Below are 14,097 nucleotides of genomic sequence, written 5' to 3' on the forward strand. Positions count from 1 at the left end.
TTTGCTACGTTTATTTTTCGCTTGACGCAGACTGAACGGCCTTGGTAGGTGCTACACATCTGCGTTCTGGCCAAATCAAAATGCACACAGATACCGTGCAAGCAGTGGAACAAAGGATGTTGCGGTGATTACACACTTTGTTCACCTACGAACCTCTTTTGTTTGCAAAGCAGACATCGCGCGGTTCTATTTAACCGGGCTTGTCCTACCTTTTCTAAGAATTGGCTGTCACTTCAGATAATTAAGTAACTTCCGTATTGCAGCTCTCCCTGCTCTTGATCTCGTTTGACCTTCCTCGACTTCTTTCGAGCTCAAGTGTTCAGTGGCTTTACGATTTGTCTTTCAATGACCGATAGGACTTTGCAGCCTGAGAGCATGATAAAGAATCGAGGCCACCAAATCACATCCTTTCGATAGCTTACTGCTTCAGACGCAGATAGACATGCTTCGAGAAAGGCAGTGGGGTTTGGTTGCTTTTAGCTATTTTTAGCTCAGTACCGCATGAGTCAGTGCAAGGTGCGGCGAGTGCTCAAGAGTGGTACTTACTTCCCAATTTTTTTTCATAAACGCCCCATTACATCACACATTACCTCTTATCCTCCACTGAGAAGCGATATTTGATTAGTTTCGGGATGTTAATATTTGATTTTCAGAGTAGATTTGGTGTAGATTTTCGGGGTAAGCTATGGTACTTGCAGCTTTATGCGATGATTCACCCGGCCTGCAGATCGCCTCTACTTGTCTTTATCAGGCTTGCACCCCAATCCCAGAAGGCTTCTGACCCTTTTCAAAATTTAGAGATATACTCGTACCTACAAGTGTCGTCAAAGTACCTAATTACTGGTATTGCCAGTCGACAATGCGGTTTGTGAACAGCAACCGGTCTGTCGTTCTTTATTGTGAATTTCAGTCAATGTGGAGCTTAACGGAAAACGCTGTTTGTCATTGTTCATTTATTTTGTAAACATCACTTTAAATAATTGCGTTATATACAAATGCATGTTTGTTCCTACGCAACTGGTAGAACGCATAACATTGTAACATAAATATACGGATAGCATATCGCACCGCTTCTATTTGGGCGTGATTGGGGAGCAGGCCAGCCGCCCCAAATCCTGTGATAGTGCTTCACCTTGAGCAACACTGGTCTGCATGTGGCCCGGGGCACCGTCGGTGCCATTCGCTCTGCCCGTGCACACACACACTACGTGCTCGAAAACCTTGCCGACATGGTCGGTCCGGGCCAAATCCTCGCCCAGATACCGTATCACAGCGCTCTGTAAGCGGGATGAGTATTGGACTATCGTCCTGAACGACCACCAAGAACAACCGGGTTCACCGCTGCTCACCAGCCCCGGTCATGCGGGGGAGTGGTCAACGAGAGTGCACCTAGTCACTAGCTCTGACAGTTCGCGCTATCACCCTTCTACCGGTTCTAATCGCCACCCCTTCTCACCCCTCGTCACCCCCCCCCCCCCCCCACCCACTCGCACAAACATATACGTGGAACGCTTCACTAGCCAGTAAGTCGGCAGACCGTCGCACTAGCCGCCAATAAAGAGTTAGTATCACTGGGTTTCGCCTTCCCACTGGGCGAAAGCCTGCCGTGGCCCTAGGTGGGTGATATTTCATCTCACCGACGCGACCACACTATCCTTGGCATGCCATGCTACTGTCCGTGTGTGACTGATAACGATTGCCCGTCATGGGCGCGGAAAGCTCTTTTGATCGGTTTGTTACAGCTTATCAGCGCGACGCTGACTTGAGCAAGGTCGGCGACAGTAGCTCAGTGTCCGCGCTTTCGGCCCGAACGCAAGGCAGGGGAATCAGCCAAAACCACTAGAGATGGATCTGATGCATCACTTTCACTGCCGAAAACAGTGGCAAGCCTGGTCCACTTACATTTTTGTGTCCTCGCTGTCCTCGGCATCATCATCCTCATCTGTCGATTCGTCGTTTTCAGTTCCGCCTTTCTCATCCTCATCGCCCCCCTCCTCGTCGTCTTCGTCTTCCTCTTCCCCTTCGTCGATCGCCTGACCGCTGCTGCCTCGTGACCCGCTCCTGCTCCTACCGACGGCCGCTCCTCGCCGACTTTCGTCCAGGTCCTCGCTCCCATCAGCCTCTCCCCGAGATGTCCGTAGCCCGCTCCTAGATACCTCAGCATCGTCAGACTCTGCGCCGTCCTCGTCCGCCTTCGGCTGGTCTTCGACGAAGGCGGGGTTGACGCGCATCTCTCCGAACAGCGCCGGTCCGTCGAAGAGGCTTCCGCTGCCGGTTCGCTCGGCCTGGTCGCCTCCCTCGGTCTCTGGCCGCACGCCGCCCTGCGCCTGCCACTCGGCTATGTCGCCAGCGGTGGCCGTAGCTGCCTCCCGATTGAAGTCGCGCCGCGCGGCGGGACCCTTCTCTGGACCGACGGTCCAGTTGCTATGATCTTGGGAAGCTCTTCCACTTCCAGAGGCCATCTGCAGGAGATCAGGGTCGATTTGTGGGACACTCTCGCTGGGTGCAGGGAGTTTGGCAATCGCCGCCGCCTGGAGCTCCAGCACCTTCTCGCGGAGCTCTTCGGCAGTTTCGGTGGCGCCGCCCTCTTCGCTGAGCAAGGTGCACAGGTTCAGACTGTGGTCGATGTACGCCAGTGCCGTGTAGATGCTCTCGTGCTCAATGAGTCTCTCGGCCATAGCGTTGAAGTGTCGGATGAAGAGACTGAGCACCATCTCGACACGAGGCTGGAAGCCATCGCCCAACGTGTAGAGCTTGTCACGGGGTCCAGCAAACTCTGGCAAGGGCTTGCCTGGCGCTGCTTGTGCCCTGTTCCTTCTCTCCCGCCGATTTTTGTTCTTGAGCTTTTGTTGTTCTCGCTGCCATTGGCGGTAGCGTTCTTCCATCTGCTGGCGGCGGCTGATGATCCACCCATCCTCCTCCTCATCGTCGACATGCTGTGCTGGGTTAAACGCGAGCGAGTCGCGGGGATTGCCCTGTGAAACAACGAAAGGCCATTGTCAACTTTTCTTATATGCGATGGTTTGTCAAAATCATGATTTTGACGATACCGCCGAACACCTAGACAACGATTGCTGTTTTCAGTTGGTATGACTTTGTAATCACGTATATGCCTTTACCCGATTTAATATTCATTTCGTTGTTATTCAGCATTTATTTCAAAACATCAAAACTAGAATTTTGTGTTGGATGCATCACTATTGGTAGGTCTTATCAGTTGGGTTGCAGTTTCCCAATACTTTGAAACTGACATCACCCATCAAAATAATGCATGTCTACATTGCACTTGCATGCAATGCTGCATGCCAAAGAAATCTTGTTATCGCAGTACGTTGCAGTGACATGGAGATGTATTGATTTAGACTAGACATTCGCTCACCAGTTCTCCATCCGGTGAGATGCTCAGCTCCGGAATCAATTTCTTCATGATGTCTGTAGTTGACATGCGAAGCGTGTCGTAGAGGTTCTGCCAGTCGAGGGTCGGGAACGCCTTGTTCCTGATTTGCAGGCGGCTCATCAGGATGATGATGTTCGGTAGGAGGTTCTCCATCACCCGCTGTATCTTCTCCTGAGCACTCACCAGGTCCCCAGTGCTCTCGTTCTGCAGAAGGTTGCGCTTGCGGATGAAGTAGTGCTCGAGGCGGCGTTCGCGCACACTCTCCTTCAGCGCACTGAGCAGGCCGACAAACGTGGCGCCCAGTCCCTCCAGACGCCAGTCGCGGAAGTTGTTCTCGAACTGCCAGAACATGAGATGGCGGATGTGGCGCTCCTGGAGGCAGCCAAACTCGGATAGAAAGTGCGTGAAGAACAGCTTGGCCGCCGCCCAGCAGTGCACGTGCACCAGGCCGAGCGAGCTGATCAGCTTGATCTCTGCCTGCTGGAAGGCGATCTCCCACTCGAGCTCCGCGGCGCGGCCCTTCTGGCTGGCCAGCGGCACGAGGTTGCAGCCAACTTCTTGGAGGACGTTCTGCACCACGCGCTGTGGCGGCCACACGAAGCGCCACTGGTTGCGTGCGTCGATCAGCTCCGTTCGCTTGCGCAGTGCCCACTCGAAGGCGTGCTCAGACGGCCAGCTGGAGACCTGCAGTGTGGCGGTGATGCGCGCCGTTGTGCGCAGGCCCGAGGGAAGCACCTCGCGACACTGGACTACCGCGCCGTTGAGGAGGCCGCGGCCGCCGTGCTGCAGCCACGCGTCGCGTGCCATCAGCTGCACCAGCTCGCCGAACCGGTCGGCGAACACCCCGAGGAAGCGCTCCGACGAGAGGAAGCGGTGCGATACGATGTGGGGCTCGTGCCACACATCTTCGTCATCGTCGTCGCCAGTGTCCACGCGCATCTTCAACTTCCGGAAGCAGTGATGGGGCACGAGACCGGGTGTGTCGCCCTCTTCGTCGGTGGTGGTGGAGTCGAGGAACGAGAGCCGGCTCGTGCTGCTGGAGGTAGACTGGCGACGGCTGTCGACCGGCGGCAGCAGACTGGCGTTCGACTTGGAGCGCGACTTTCGCCTACCGTGGTGTTGTGATGGCGGCATCAAGTGGCTAGAACTGACATCGGACGTGTGTCGCTTCGCCTCGGCGGCCCCCCGTCGCGGTTTGGTGTTGGCTCGGCCCTCGGAGATAGTATTTAGGTGATGTCCCGCGGACATAGGTGCCGGATGCATGTAGGGATGGCCTGCGCCAAGGTAGCCTGGAGGCACCGGCTGGCCTGGCATGCCGGGCATTCCGAAGCCGACGGCCGGGTTTTGGTTGGCGAGTGGTACTCCTGGCATATAGGGCTGCTGGCTGCCCAGCATCATCTGCTCCGGAGACCAGCCGACAGGCGGTGAGGCCATCGGGTAGGGCCCGACAAACTGCTGGTAGGGGTTCATCCCCGGCTGGAACTGCGCGAAGTGCGGCGCGGCCGGGTGCATCATGAATGGTAAAGGGTTCTCCGGAGTTGGCTGAGGGTATCCCGGCATGACTCCGTGCATAGGATACGGTACGGCTCCACCCATCGGTGGAGGGTAGTGGCCGAAAGGAACGTGTGGTGGCACGTGGCCCGGGAAGTGGGCGTTGGGATCTTTAAGAGCCCTTTGTCCCGGCATGGGTGCTCCCTGACCCGGGAAGGGCTGGCCATAGGGCGCGGTGTGACTGGTCATATGACTGCCGTTTGAGAGGGAACCATCAGCCGGCTCCGGTCCGTTTTGCGCAGGGTGGCCATCGGCTCCTTGGGACTTGTCCCCCTGCTGGGGCGCGGGTGATGTCAACTCAGGCTCCGAGGACATTTTGCGATCTGCGCCACTTTCGTCTGTGATAGTGAGCGTCGGTTTTTGTGCAGCGCTGTTTTCAGCCTCGTCACTCGGCTCTTCGTCACTGAGGTTGACCCGAGCTTTCATATCTCCGTTCATTCTTCTCTTCAGGTTTTCCAGGAACTTTTGTCCCTCGCCTTGATGGTTTGCGCTCGGCTCAGCAACGACCTAGGGGTAGAAAAAATGACGATGAATTTTACAACACAATATGATTTCAGCTACACATTTCCACGAGTTACACCTACAACGCATGTGATTCAAACTACCAAAAAAGAACAAGCATTTGTGCCTGTGTAATGCTTATTACCTCTATTTCGCAATCCGTTGCTGATTCCGCAATAAGCAAGAAGGTTTGATTGAATAGTTGCTTTGGTCAGAATGTACGATGCTAGTAAATATAATTGAATGCTTGAAAAGCCTGTACCTATTGTGTGGAAGTTCCTGATGATTGAAATGTCTCCTCACCTGTCTCTTTCCCGCGGCGCTGGCCAAGCTGCTGGATGAGGTACCCTCGGAGTCGTCACCAGACGAGTCGGCTCCGCGGGAGCGTCGTCGGTCACCTAACGCCGCCTCTTTGGCTGCGCCAGCCGCGCTCTTGGCCTTGCCTTCCCGGTCAGTGGAGCCGCTGGGGCTCCCTACAGGGGTGGCCTTCGCTCCTGATTTCTCGACTGCCCCACCCTGCCGTTCTTTCGCTGGTGGGGCGGCTTCGGCGTCAGGGGTGCGCTCCGGGCCGGAGGTAGCGGCCGGCGACGTCCGATCCTTGGCGCCCGGCTCCGTCTCAGATTCTTTGAGCGGCGACTGGTGCGACCACTCGCGGCTCTTTATGTCGGAGCGGCGCGAACGGTGGCTGGTGGGTGCCGGAATCCGACCTGTCTGACGGAGTCGGGTGTAGCCTGCCGGCGGACCGGGTTTCGTCAGTTGACAGTTTTGGTATCACGGCGCGACGGCGGACGGGACGAGCGGCCCGGAATCTGGTGAGATGTGTTAGGTTACAGGAAGAAGCAGGCAGCTTAACTCGGCCTCTCACTTGGGCACGTAGACTAATGACGTTTTAGTTGTTAAGCGAAATATGATGAAAACATTAATAACTCTCTCCCACTCATTGCTCTATAAATGCACTACTGCGCGTGCTTAGGATTAGAATCTTGAACAAAACGCGTAAATTATTTATCACCTTAAATACTATCTATGATATTTAGCCCCAAATTGACTCAGCCCTGCCCCTCAATCTCACCCTCACTCCTGCAGCGCTGCATGATGAACTGGTATGTCCTAGTCTCTTCCTCAGGACTGAGCTCCTCCGACGGCGTTCTCACGGCGATCGAGTCGTGCATGATGAGGTATTCGAGGTCGTGTCCCAGGCACGGCTCGTCACCGTCCCTGCGACAGTACGCCATTACCTCCCCAATCACCTGGCGGGTGAGTGACGTCATGGGTGAGAGTCGGTGACGTCACAGAAAATGGACTGATAAACAAGAAGCGACGAGTGTCTTTGCCTGAGTTTGTTGTTATTACTACAGGGTGTTTCACTAAAAGTGTCAAAAAGTAAAAGGTCATAATGCACATAATAACAATGTTTTCTAAGGAAATTTGCATATCATTTCATCCGCAATTGTTGGACATTTGAATATATAAAAACGATATCACCGTCACTCAAACCTATTCCACACATCTGCCCCTTCTTTTGATGCACCGTTTCGGCACGTGTCCGGAGGTGCCTCACAGCCCGTTTTCATCTTCAGCGTCCAGACTGTCGGCAAAGCCTTGAATTGTGCTCTTCAGCTCCCGAAGTGATGCGACTTGAGTCTTCCTCAGCTCTGCGAGAGCTACTAAGTCACTGACCAAACCAGAGGCTTAGCGGTGACAGATCGGGGCTTCGCGCTGGCCAGGGGCGGGCGGCGAGGCAGCTGATTATTCGGCCCAGGAGCTTCTGGTCCAGTCAGTTCCTGGTGGCTACAGCCGTTACAGTGGTTGATTTTAATAACTTGTAAGGCCCTGGCTATTTCTGATGTTGGAATTAGCTTCTTGTTATCTTCAAAGGCCCTCAAAAAGACCCTGACCTTCTCAACGGTTTCCGCCGAGAGGTGGGGGCAACCCCGCCTTTTTTGGACTGGAACCGGCATCGAAGGAACCCTTTTAAACCTCTCAACAAGCCCTTTGAAACTTTTATAATCTGGAACGTAGCGAGGTGAGAGAGTAAAAAGTTTCCTGAAAAGTCGGCATACGGGTTCAATGTTTCTGATGGCACCAAATGTACATAAGTGTAATTCATCCCTCCTGTTGCGGTGTAAATAACCTGTTCTTATTCTGCATAAGGAAAAAATGACTAGTAACTTTGGCCTCCTGCCCTCGCTCCGTATGAGTGTAAAATATATCTTAAATGGATAAATAATAAATGTCCAAAAATTTGCAACAAAGCCACGTGCGCAGACACGTGATTCGCATATTCTATATATCTTTAATAGGCATTTACTTTTTGACACTTTTAGTGAAACACCCTGTATGTATTTTAGGAGAAGAATGATTTTAAATGCCCGATAGTAGGTATAATATAATGCTGATAACTGTGTCTTAACAGTCGTTTATTTCAGTTTTCCGCGGTACCTATTCCTACTGTTTTCGTTAATGCGAGTTAAAATTGACTTTTCTTTTTTATATTCATTGCAGGTAAAAGACGTTCATATGTACCTAGTTGTTTGAAGAGGCTCACTTTCCGTCATCAACGATTTTTTTTAATATGCATTGTTTCTGCTGCATTCAAGCTGTTTAATTTTTGACTTACCTCATAGGGAGATCCTAGGTAGGCGGCCGATTTCTTGTCTTTCTGCAAAGCCCTGTTTAGCTCTTCTTCTTTTTCCTCCTTTAGCTGCAATATCCTCAACTTGTCCCTGCAACATTATGGTCAAGTACCGTCATTGCTGATACCCTGAAGGCAGCTTGAAACGTCTAACTTGAACTTGCATCAGTTTATTCTATTTTTACGTACAGTCCACAGTAAAAGTAATGTGTGGTTTCAGTCATGGGTATGCTCTGCTTCTGATGCCTAGGAACGATTAGCCAGACTGCAACGAGACTTTAAATGTAGCTTACATGTATCTTCACCCTTGCAGCTACAACTTTATCTATTGACGTCTTCTTTTCAATCAGTCCGCATTTAAAAATCGTCGGTCAAAGCCATCCGTTGAGATTGGTAAAACCACACATTACTTTAGCGGTGGGCTGTACCTATTTTATTTAATGTCGAATCGCACCTGTTTGCTCAAAGTATCAGATCGAAGGTCAACATTGCTTATCTCTGCCTCATCTGGTCCCGTTTCGGTGTTATTATTTAATTTCCAGTTCTGAATTCGATATTTGCTGTACCGCTTTTTTCTGCTTCTGCATGCGTGTATATCCACTGATCACTACCAACCAAGCGTCACTTTTTCTCTGTTGTTATTGTTAGCGATAGGGGTGCTAGTTAATCTAGAATAAGGCGCAGTTTGTGCACTTCCCCAGTAGAAAAGTACTTCCTGATAACTTAACAACATTGACATCAACTAACAAAAGCCGTGTATTAGCAAACGATAACTGTTTGACATGGATCGGAGGAGAGCAGCGCTGCCTGCCCGTTCGGAAGTGTTCGACGCTGTGGAACTAAGGAGCCGCCCGCCGATTTCCACGACGCTCTTGCGGACGGGCAGTGTCTCTCACCTGTTAAAGTTCTTGAAGAACTGCACCGACATCAGAATCTGGCTGATGAGGAACACGGTGGGCCGCCGTTTGAACTCGTCTCGCAGCAGCCGGAGCGCCTCCTCTCGCTCCTGTTCGTAGGAGGACGCGCCGCTACCCGCCGAGCCGTTGCCCGACGGCCGCTGTGAGGGGATGGTGGACGCCGCCAGTGAGCTGTGCCGGCTGTCGGAACAGCACCGGCTACAGCCCACCCCCATGGTGGCGACCTGGGACAGTGGGGGAGCGGGTCAGGTCAGGTCAGGTCACCGGTCAACGGCTGCTGCCCACCCCCATGGTGGCGACCTGGGACAGAGGGGAGCGGGTCAGGTCAGGTCAGGTCACCGGTCAACGGCTGCAGCCCACCCCCATGGTGCTGACTCGGGGAAGATATTGTGTTTGAACAGTTCGCCTTTTTCAGAATGTCATCTGATGCGGTTGACTGTCATAACGAATGATTGTTTCGATGTCATTCATTACTAGCACGCGCTACGTTCTATTTTCGTTTAAGCTAGACAGTAGCATTAGAGATCGGACAAAGCTTGTTTTCCGTTCGCAATTCATGATATCGTGGTCGTCACCGATCGAGGCATGGTCGGTTGATAATTTCAAGATAAGGGGTTGCATCAGCGGCGAACCAGTCACCAGGAGTGTGTGGTCCATTAGTTGATCAAGTGTTCTGCGAATTTCGCACTCACCCTTTGCGGTCCGATGATAATAAATTCAACGTTATTATTATTATCATCATAAACGGCCAGTTGTATCTATTTTCGTACTTAGGTATGCCTACCGTTGTTTTGTCTCGCAGCTAAAGGGCTAATCAGTTTGCTCCGTTTGCGTAAAAAAGGCGCGTGTGAGGATGACAAGTCGTTACATCAAGTAGCTTCTCGACGCTTGGTACTTGAACCTTCCCCTGCAGGCGAACTTTTGTACTGATGAGGTGGTCCTCTAAAGAGCTATGCTTTACGCGCGCACAGTTTTAACAGCGGCTGCTTGTGCCGTGTGAAATGTGTTGGTAGGAGCGAAAGGGTTCAATATGATCTCCCTCGCGCTTGATTGAAGCTACTCTTATAACAATTATTTCTACTTTTTAGGACCGTCATTGGCCAGGCCCATTCCGTTTGGTCCCGTGTTTTGTGCCATCTAGGTAACCCTTGCGGCAAAGCATACGCTCAGGCGTTTACCACTAGTGACATCTACATAGGTGCAAGGGATTGCACACTGGTCGCTTTCAGTCCCATCGCTGTTCAGCTATGTTTCCTGCTAAAGATGACCATTTTTGTTGTTGCATATTGTTCGATGTTTGAATAACTATACCATCTAACGGTCACCAGCTAATAAGCCCAAAATCAATTTTTGTAATTGGCATGCAAATCAATGCATTACTTTCGCGTCAATAAACGTTATGATACCGATGAAGTAGTCCACTTCTATTTCTCTGACCTCGACCTCTGACGAACTATTGTAAGTAACAAAATATCTTGTGCCTAGCATCTTTGTTAACCCGGCAGGCGGTGGGCCTCCCGGCCACCTTCCGCGCGGTGGGGGGGGGCATTTTTTTGCCCCCCCCCCGTATCTCCGAAACTACTGGACGGATCCGGAAAATTCAAACGGCGTTCGATAGCCCTGTCAAATTTGTCGAGGGAAACCAAATTTCATTGACCTCGGGGTCACCGATGACGTCACAGGTCAGGTCAAAGATAAAATGTTTCACCGTTCACGGGGCTTCTAGGGAAAGCGCTAAAACACCGAGTCAAACGCATTTTGTCGAAAACCAGCGATAAGGCGTCAGTTGTATAGTACATATGTTGCTATTAGAGGTCACTGGTCATACCAGGTCAGGTCACAGGTCAGGTCACCAAAGGTCACCAAGGGTCACCACATGAACCCAACTTTACTAAGGTTGTGCGATGCATGTTTTATGGCCAGTTTTTCATTTCCAACTCAATGGTGTTGGTTATAGGACCATCAGGTACGGTTTAGGTCACTTTCTGGTGGAGGTCAGGTCAAGGTCTTGTCCCGTCAAGTATGCTTGTCCCGTAGCTCAGTTGGTAGAGCATTGGACTCCCGGTAGTGACAGCCCGGGTTCGAGACGCTCCGGCGCTCGATATTTGAGACTCCTGACGGGGATGGTCTGCGGTTGGTGGGAGCAGCCGCAGCCAGTTGAAGTCAGTTGAGTGGGACAGGCCGTGTCCGGCTTTGAAGGGCACGTTAAACTTTGGCATCTAAATTCTCCCGTCCCGGAATTGCGCGATCGGACGGTAGGGGTCAGGGTCTACGCAACAAGCTCTGCTTAGCGTGGGCTCCGGCTCTGTCAATCCGTCCATTCAAACATTCGAGCTAAATTAAAAAAAAAAACAAATTAAAAAAAAGGTCAGGTCAAAAAAGGTCAAATTTCAAAGTTGATATTTTTGCATAAAATGGGTATTGATTCGATGCCGCTCGTCGCGGGGAGTCTAATGGTGGCCTTTGTTTTGCGCTGCGAGGTCTACATTTGCTAAAAATTGAGTTTAAAAATTTGACGTCATCAATTTTGAACAGTTTTTTCGCTATAACTTGGCCAAAAAAAGAGGTATCGATCTCAAATTTGGTATGTAGATAGAAGGCGGTAGGGACTATCACATAAATTCCGTTTTTTCGAAATTTAAAAACTTTTTGGATTTTTTGGCTATTATATTCAAAAAATCTATTTTTTTGGGGGGGGGGGGTCAAAATCCAAAAAACCGAAAAACCGAAATAGCAGTTTTGTAGCCCTCTTGATTCCACACCTTTTATGTTGAAACATTTTTCTGTATCTCTAAAGCTGTAGGTCTGACAGCTCTTCCCGCGAAACCTTTTTTTGGGTCGAAAATGGCAGAAATGACGTCACTTTGACGTCATTAGCGGCCAACCTATCATAGCCTTTGGAAAAATTTTTGGTCACCATGTGCGCTAGCTACTTCCGGGAGGGTACTGAAAGTTTGGTGACGATCGGCGCGGCGGTTCTCGAGATATATCGAAAAAACTAAAGGGGGGGGGGCAAAAAATGCCCCCCCCCACCGCCTGGAAGGTTAAACTCTCTTTAATTACTTACTTTTTATCTAAACACTCAGGACCCAGTCATTCTGTTATCATTAACAAATGCTTCATTCTTTTTGCCCCTTTGCGCTTACTTTCGAGTTGTTGGAGCCAGAGCTTCATGGTTAAACGTGCTGCCCATCATAAGAGAAAAGGTCGGCGATTTAAAAGTTTCGGGCTATTCGCTAAATTTTGATGCCTAGCCGAGCCCATAGTTTTTAAAAATCCAGCATTGGGTGGTTTTGCAGCTCACAAAATAGCTTTTAAACTATCTATTGTGTATTTGTCGATGGTTGCAACTTGCAATTCAGTGTTAAAGAACATCATTCATTTCTTGTGTATTTATTTATTACACCTAGAGTACAAAATGGCGATACGATACCATCGGATACTTTTTTTGCCTTATGTGTCTAGTGTCTACACCTGACCTCCATTTACTGGTACCTGTCGGGTCTCACTCTTGTATGATTCTTACGCGTTCTGTTTTACTTCTTATGGGTACGTTACTTATAAAACGCGGTCATGAACCATGTGCTTCAAATAAAAGAGATGCAAATTAAAAGTATACCGGTGCGCCAAAGTTCCAATTTCGCTCTGCTGATCATTGGACGTCACCACTATGTGAGACTGTCTGAAGTGGATTACCTACAGCCATTTCGGGATAAATCTCGTGTTATGATTATCATGTGCGTGTTGCCAGGAACAGTGGATGCCAGAAAATAGAACGAACAATAGGTCCGAGCTAATATCCACTGAATGATGGCTCTGTCCGCATTGACCAATGCCTATCAGGTGTTTACTCTGGTGAAAACTTGAGTAATGTGAACCTTGTCCTCCATGGCCCAATAGGTATCAGCTCCATACGACCACGCCACTCAGTGCGCCGGCGTCGTGGGGGCCTTCTCACCTGTTTGACTGCAGACCAGTCCTCACTACTCCATCCGAACCTGGCGTGCTCTCGCCTCGCCGCACCCTCCTCTCCAGTTCTTCGTCACTCCCAACAGGCTTCTCCTCTACCTCGTGTCCCAGTCTCGCCGCTCGCGCGGACTGCCGGTCGCCGCGTGGTCGACGGCGCAAGAGTCGCTCCCTCGCCAAAACACGTGCTGTCGGTGACCGGGTCGGCGCGGCACTGCCGTGGGTCGGGGACACCCTCAGCTACCGCCGTCGACCTCGGCGCGGTGGCTCGCTATCTGCAGCTGATATCGCTGTCTGACGGTGCTCGGATACTGAGCGTTGGTTAGAAGTGGCGCGGGTAGGTCGCCCAGGCAGGGTAGGGGCACAGCGTGGGTAGGGTGGGCGCTGCGTCGGAGCCGAGAGCGTGGTAGAGTTGGAGAGGGTAGAGTGCGCACTACCGAGCAAATGGCTCTTACTGCCATGGCTGCCTTCATGAACGCTTTTTTGCGATACGCTTTTCTCTTGAAACACTATGATGATAGTGTCCCTCGCCAGAAACTGATGTTTGTAGTATGTCAGATTGGCAGGTCAATATATATTATCCAATTAGGGAAGGCATTTTGACATCATCGAGCGCTTTTCATGCACCTAGTTGACATTACATATATGACCTATTAAGTTAAACCTTTTTTGCTTTTAACGCCCCTCTTGCTGTCACGGCGTCTTTATGATGCCGAACTATCTAGCAGTTTTATGGTCAATGCTCCTTCTGATAACGTCTCTCGTGAGGTCTGGCACATTCCTCTAGGTAATTTCTGTCCACGTGGGCGGACTCAAAGTAATCTTGGGAGGACTCGTATTGTACCACACTTGAATATTGTGACCTGTGCACCTCAACTTGCCGCTTTTTGTTACCATTTTTGTTTCAGTTATCAGTGGAACAGATTCATCAATCATCAGTAAATACCTAACAGCAGACTTTCTACCTAACCCTAACAGGTTACGCCAGCGAACGAAGATACTTAAGTGGACCTAAGAACAACTGTACTTTGTGATCAAGGTCATCGATATTTGACCAAGGCCCTCGATATTTGTTAGATATTTCATAGGTGGGCTTATCACACAACAAATCGATATCGGTTATGCCCACG

General features: G+C 50.6%; 2 protein-coding genes across 2 annotated transcripts in view; one reads left to right on the forward strand and one right to left on the reverse strand.

The window, feature by feature from the left end:
• LOC122371145 (CAD protein-like) overlaps positions 1-14,097 on the forward strand; it is a 117,663-nt gene that overhangs the window by 62,529 nt on the left and 41,037 nt on the right. The gene's annotated exons all lie outside the window — the stretch shown is intronic.
• LOC122371146 lies at positions 937-13,186 on the reverse strand. The gene is made up of 7 exons (XM_043347277.1): positions 12,960-13,186; positions 8,981-9,225; positions 8,070-8,175; positions 6,522-6,699; positions 5,753-6,180; positions 3,380-5,455; positions 937-2,975 (listed from the first exon to the last, which is right to left on the reverse strand). Exons 2-7 carry the CDS (start codon positions 9,214-9,216, stop codon positions 1,899-1,901), a joined length of 4,101 nt encoding a protein of 1,366 aa, XP_043203212.1. The 5' UTR covers positions 9,217-9,225; positions 12,960-13,186; the 3' UTR covers positions 937-1,898.

The sequence above is a fragment of the Amphibalanus amphitrite genome, unplaced genomic scaffold, assembly GCF_019059575.1.
Source record: "Amphibalanus amphitrite isolate SeventyFive unplaced genomic scaffold, NRLGWU_Aamphi_draft 001210F_arrow, whole genome shotgun sequence".
Lineage (NCBI taxonomy): Eukaryota > Metazoa > Arthropoda > Thecostraca > Balanomorpha > Balanidae > Amphibalanus > Amphibalanus amphitrite.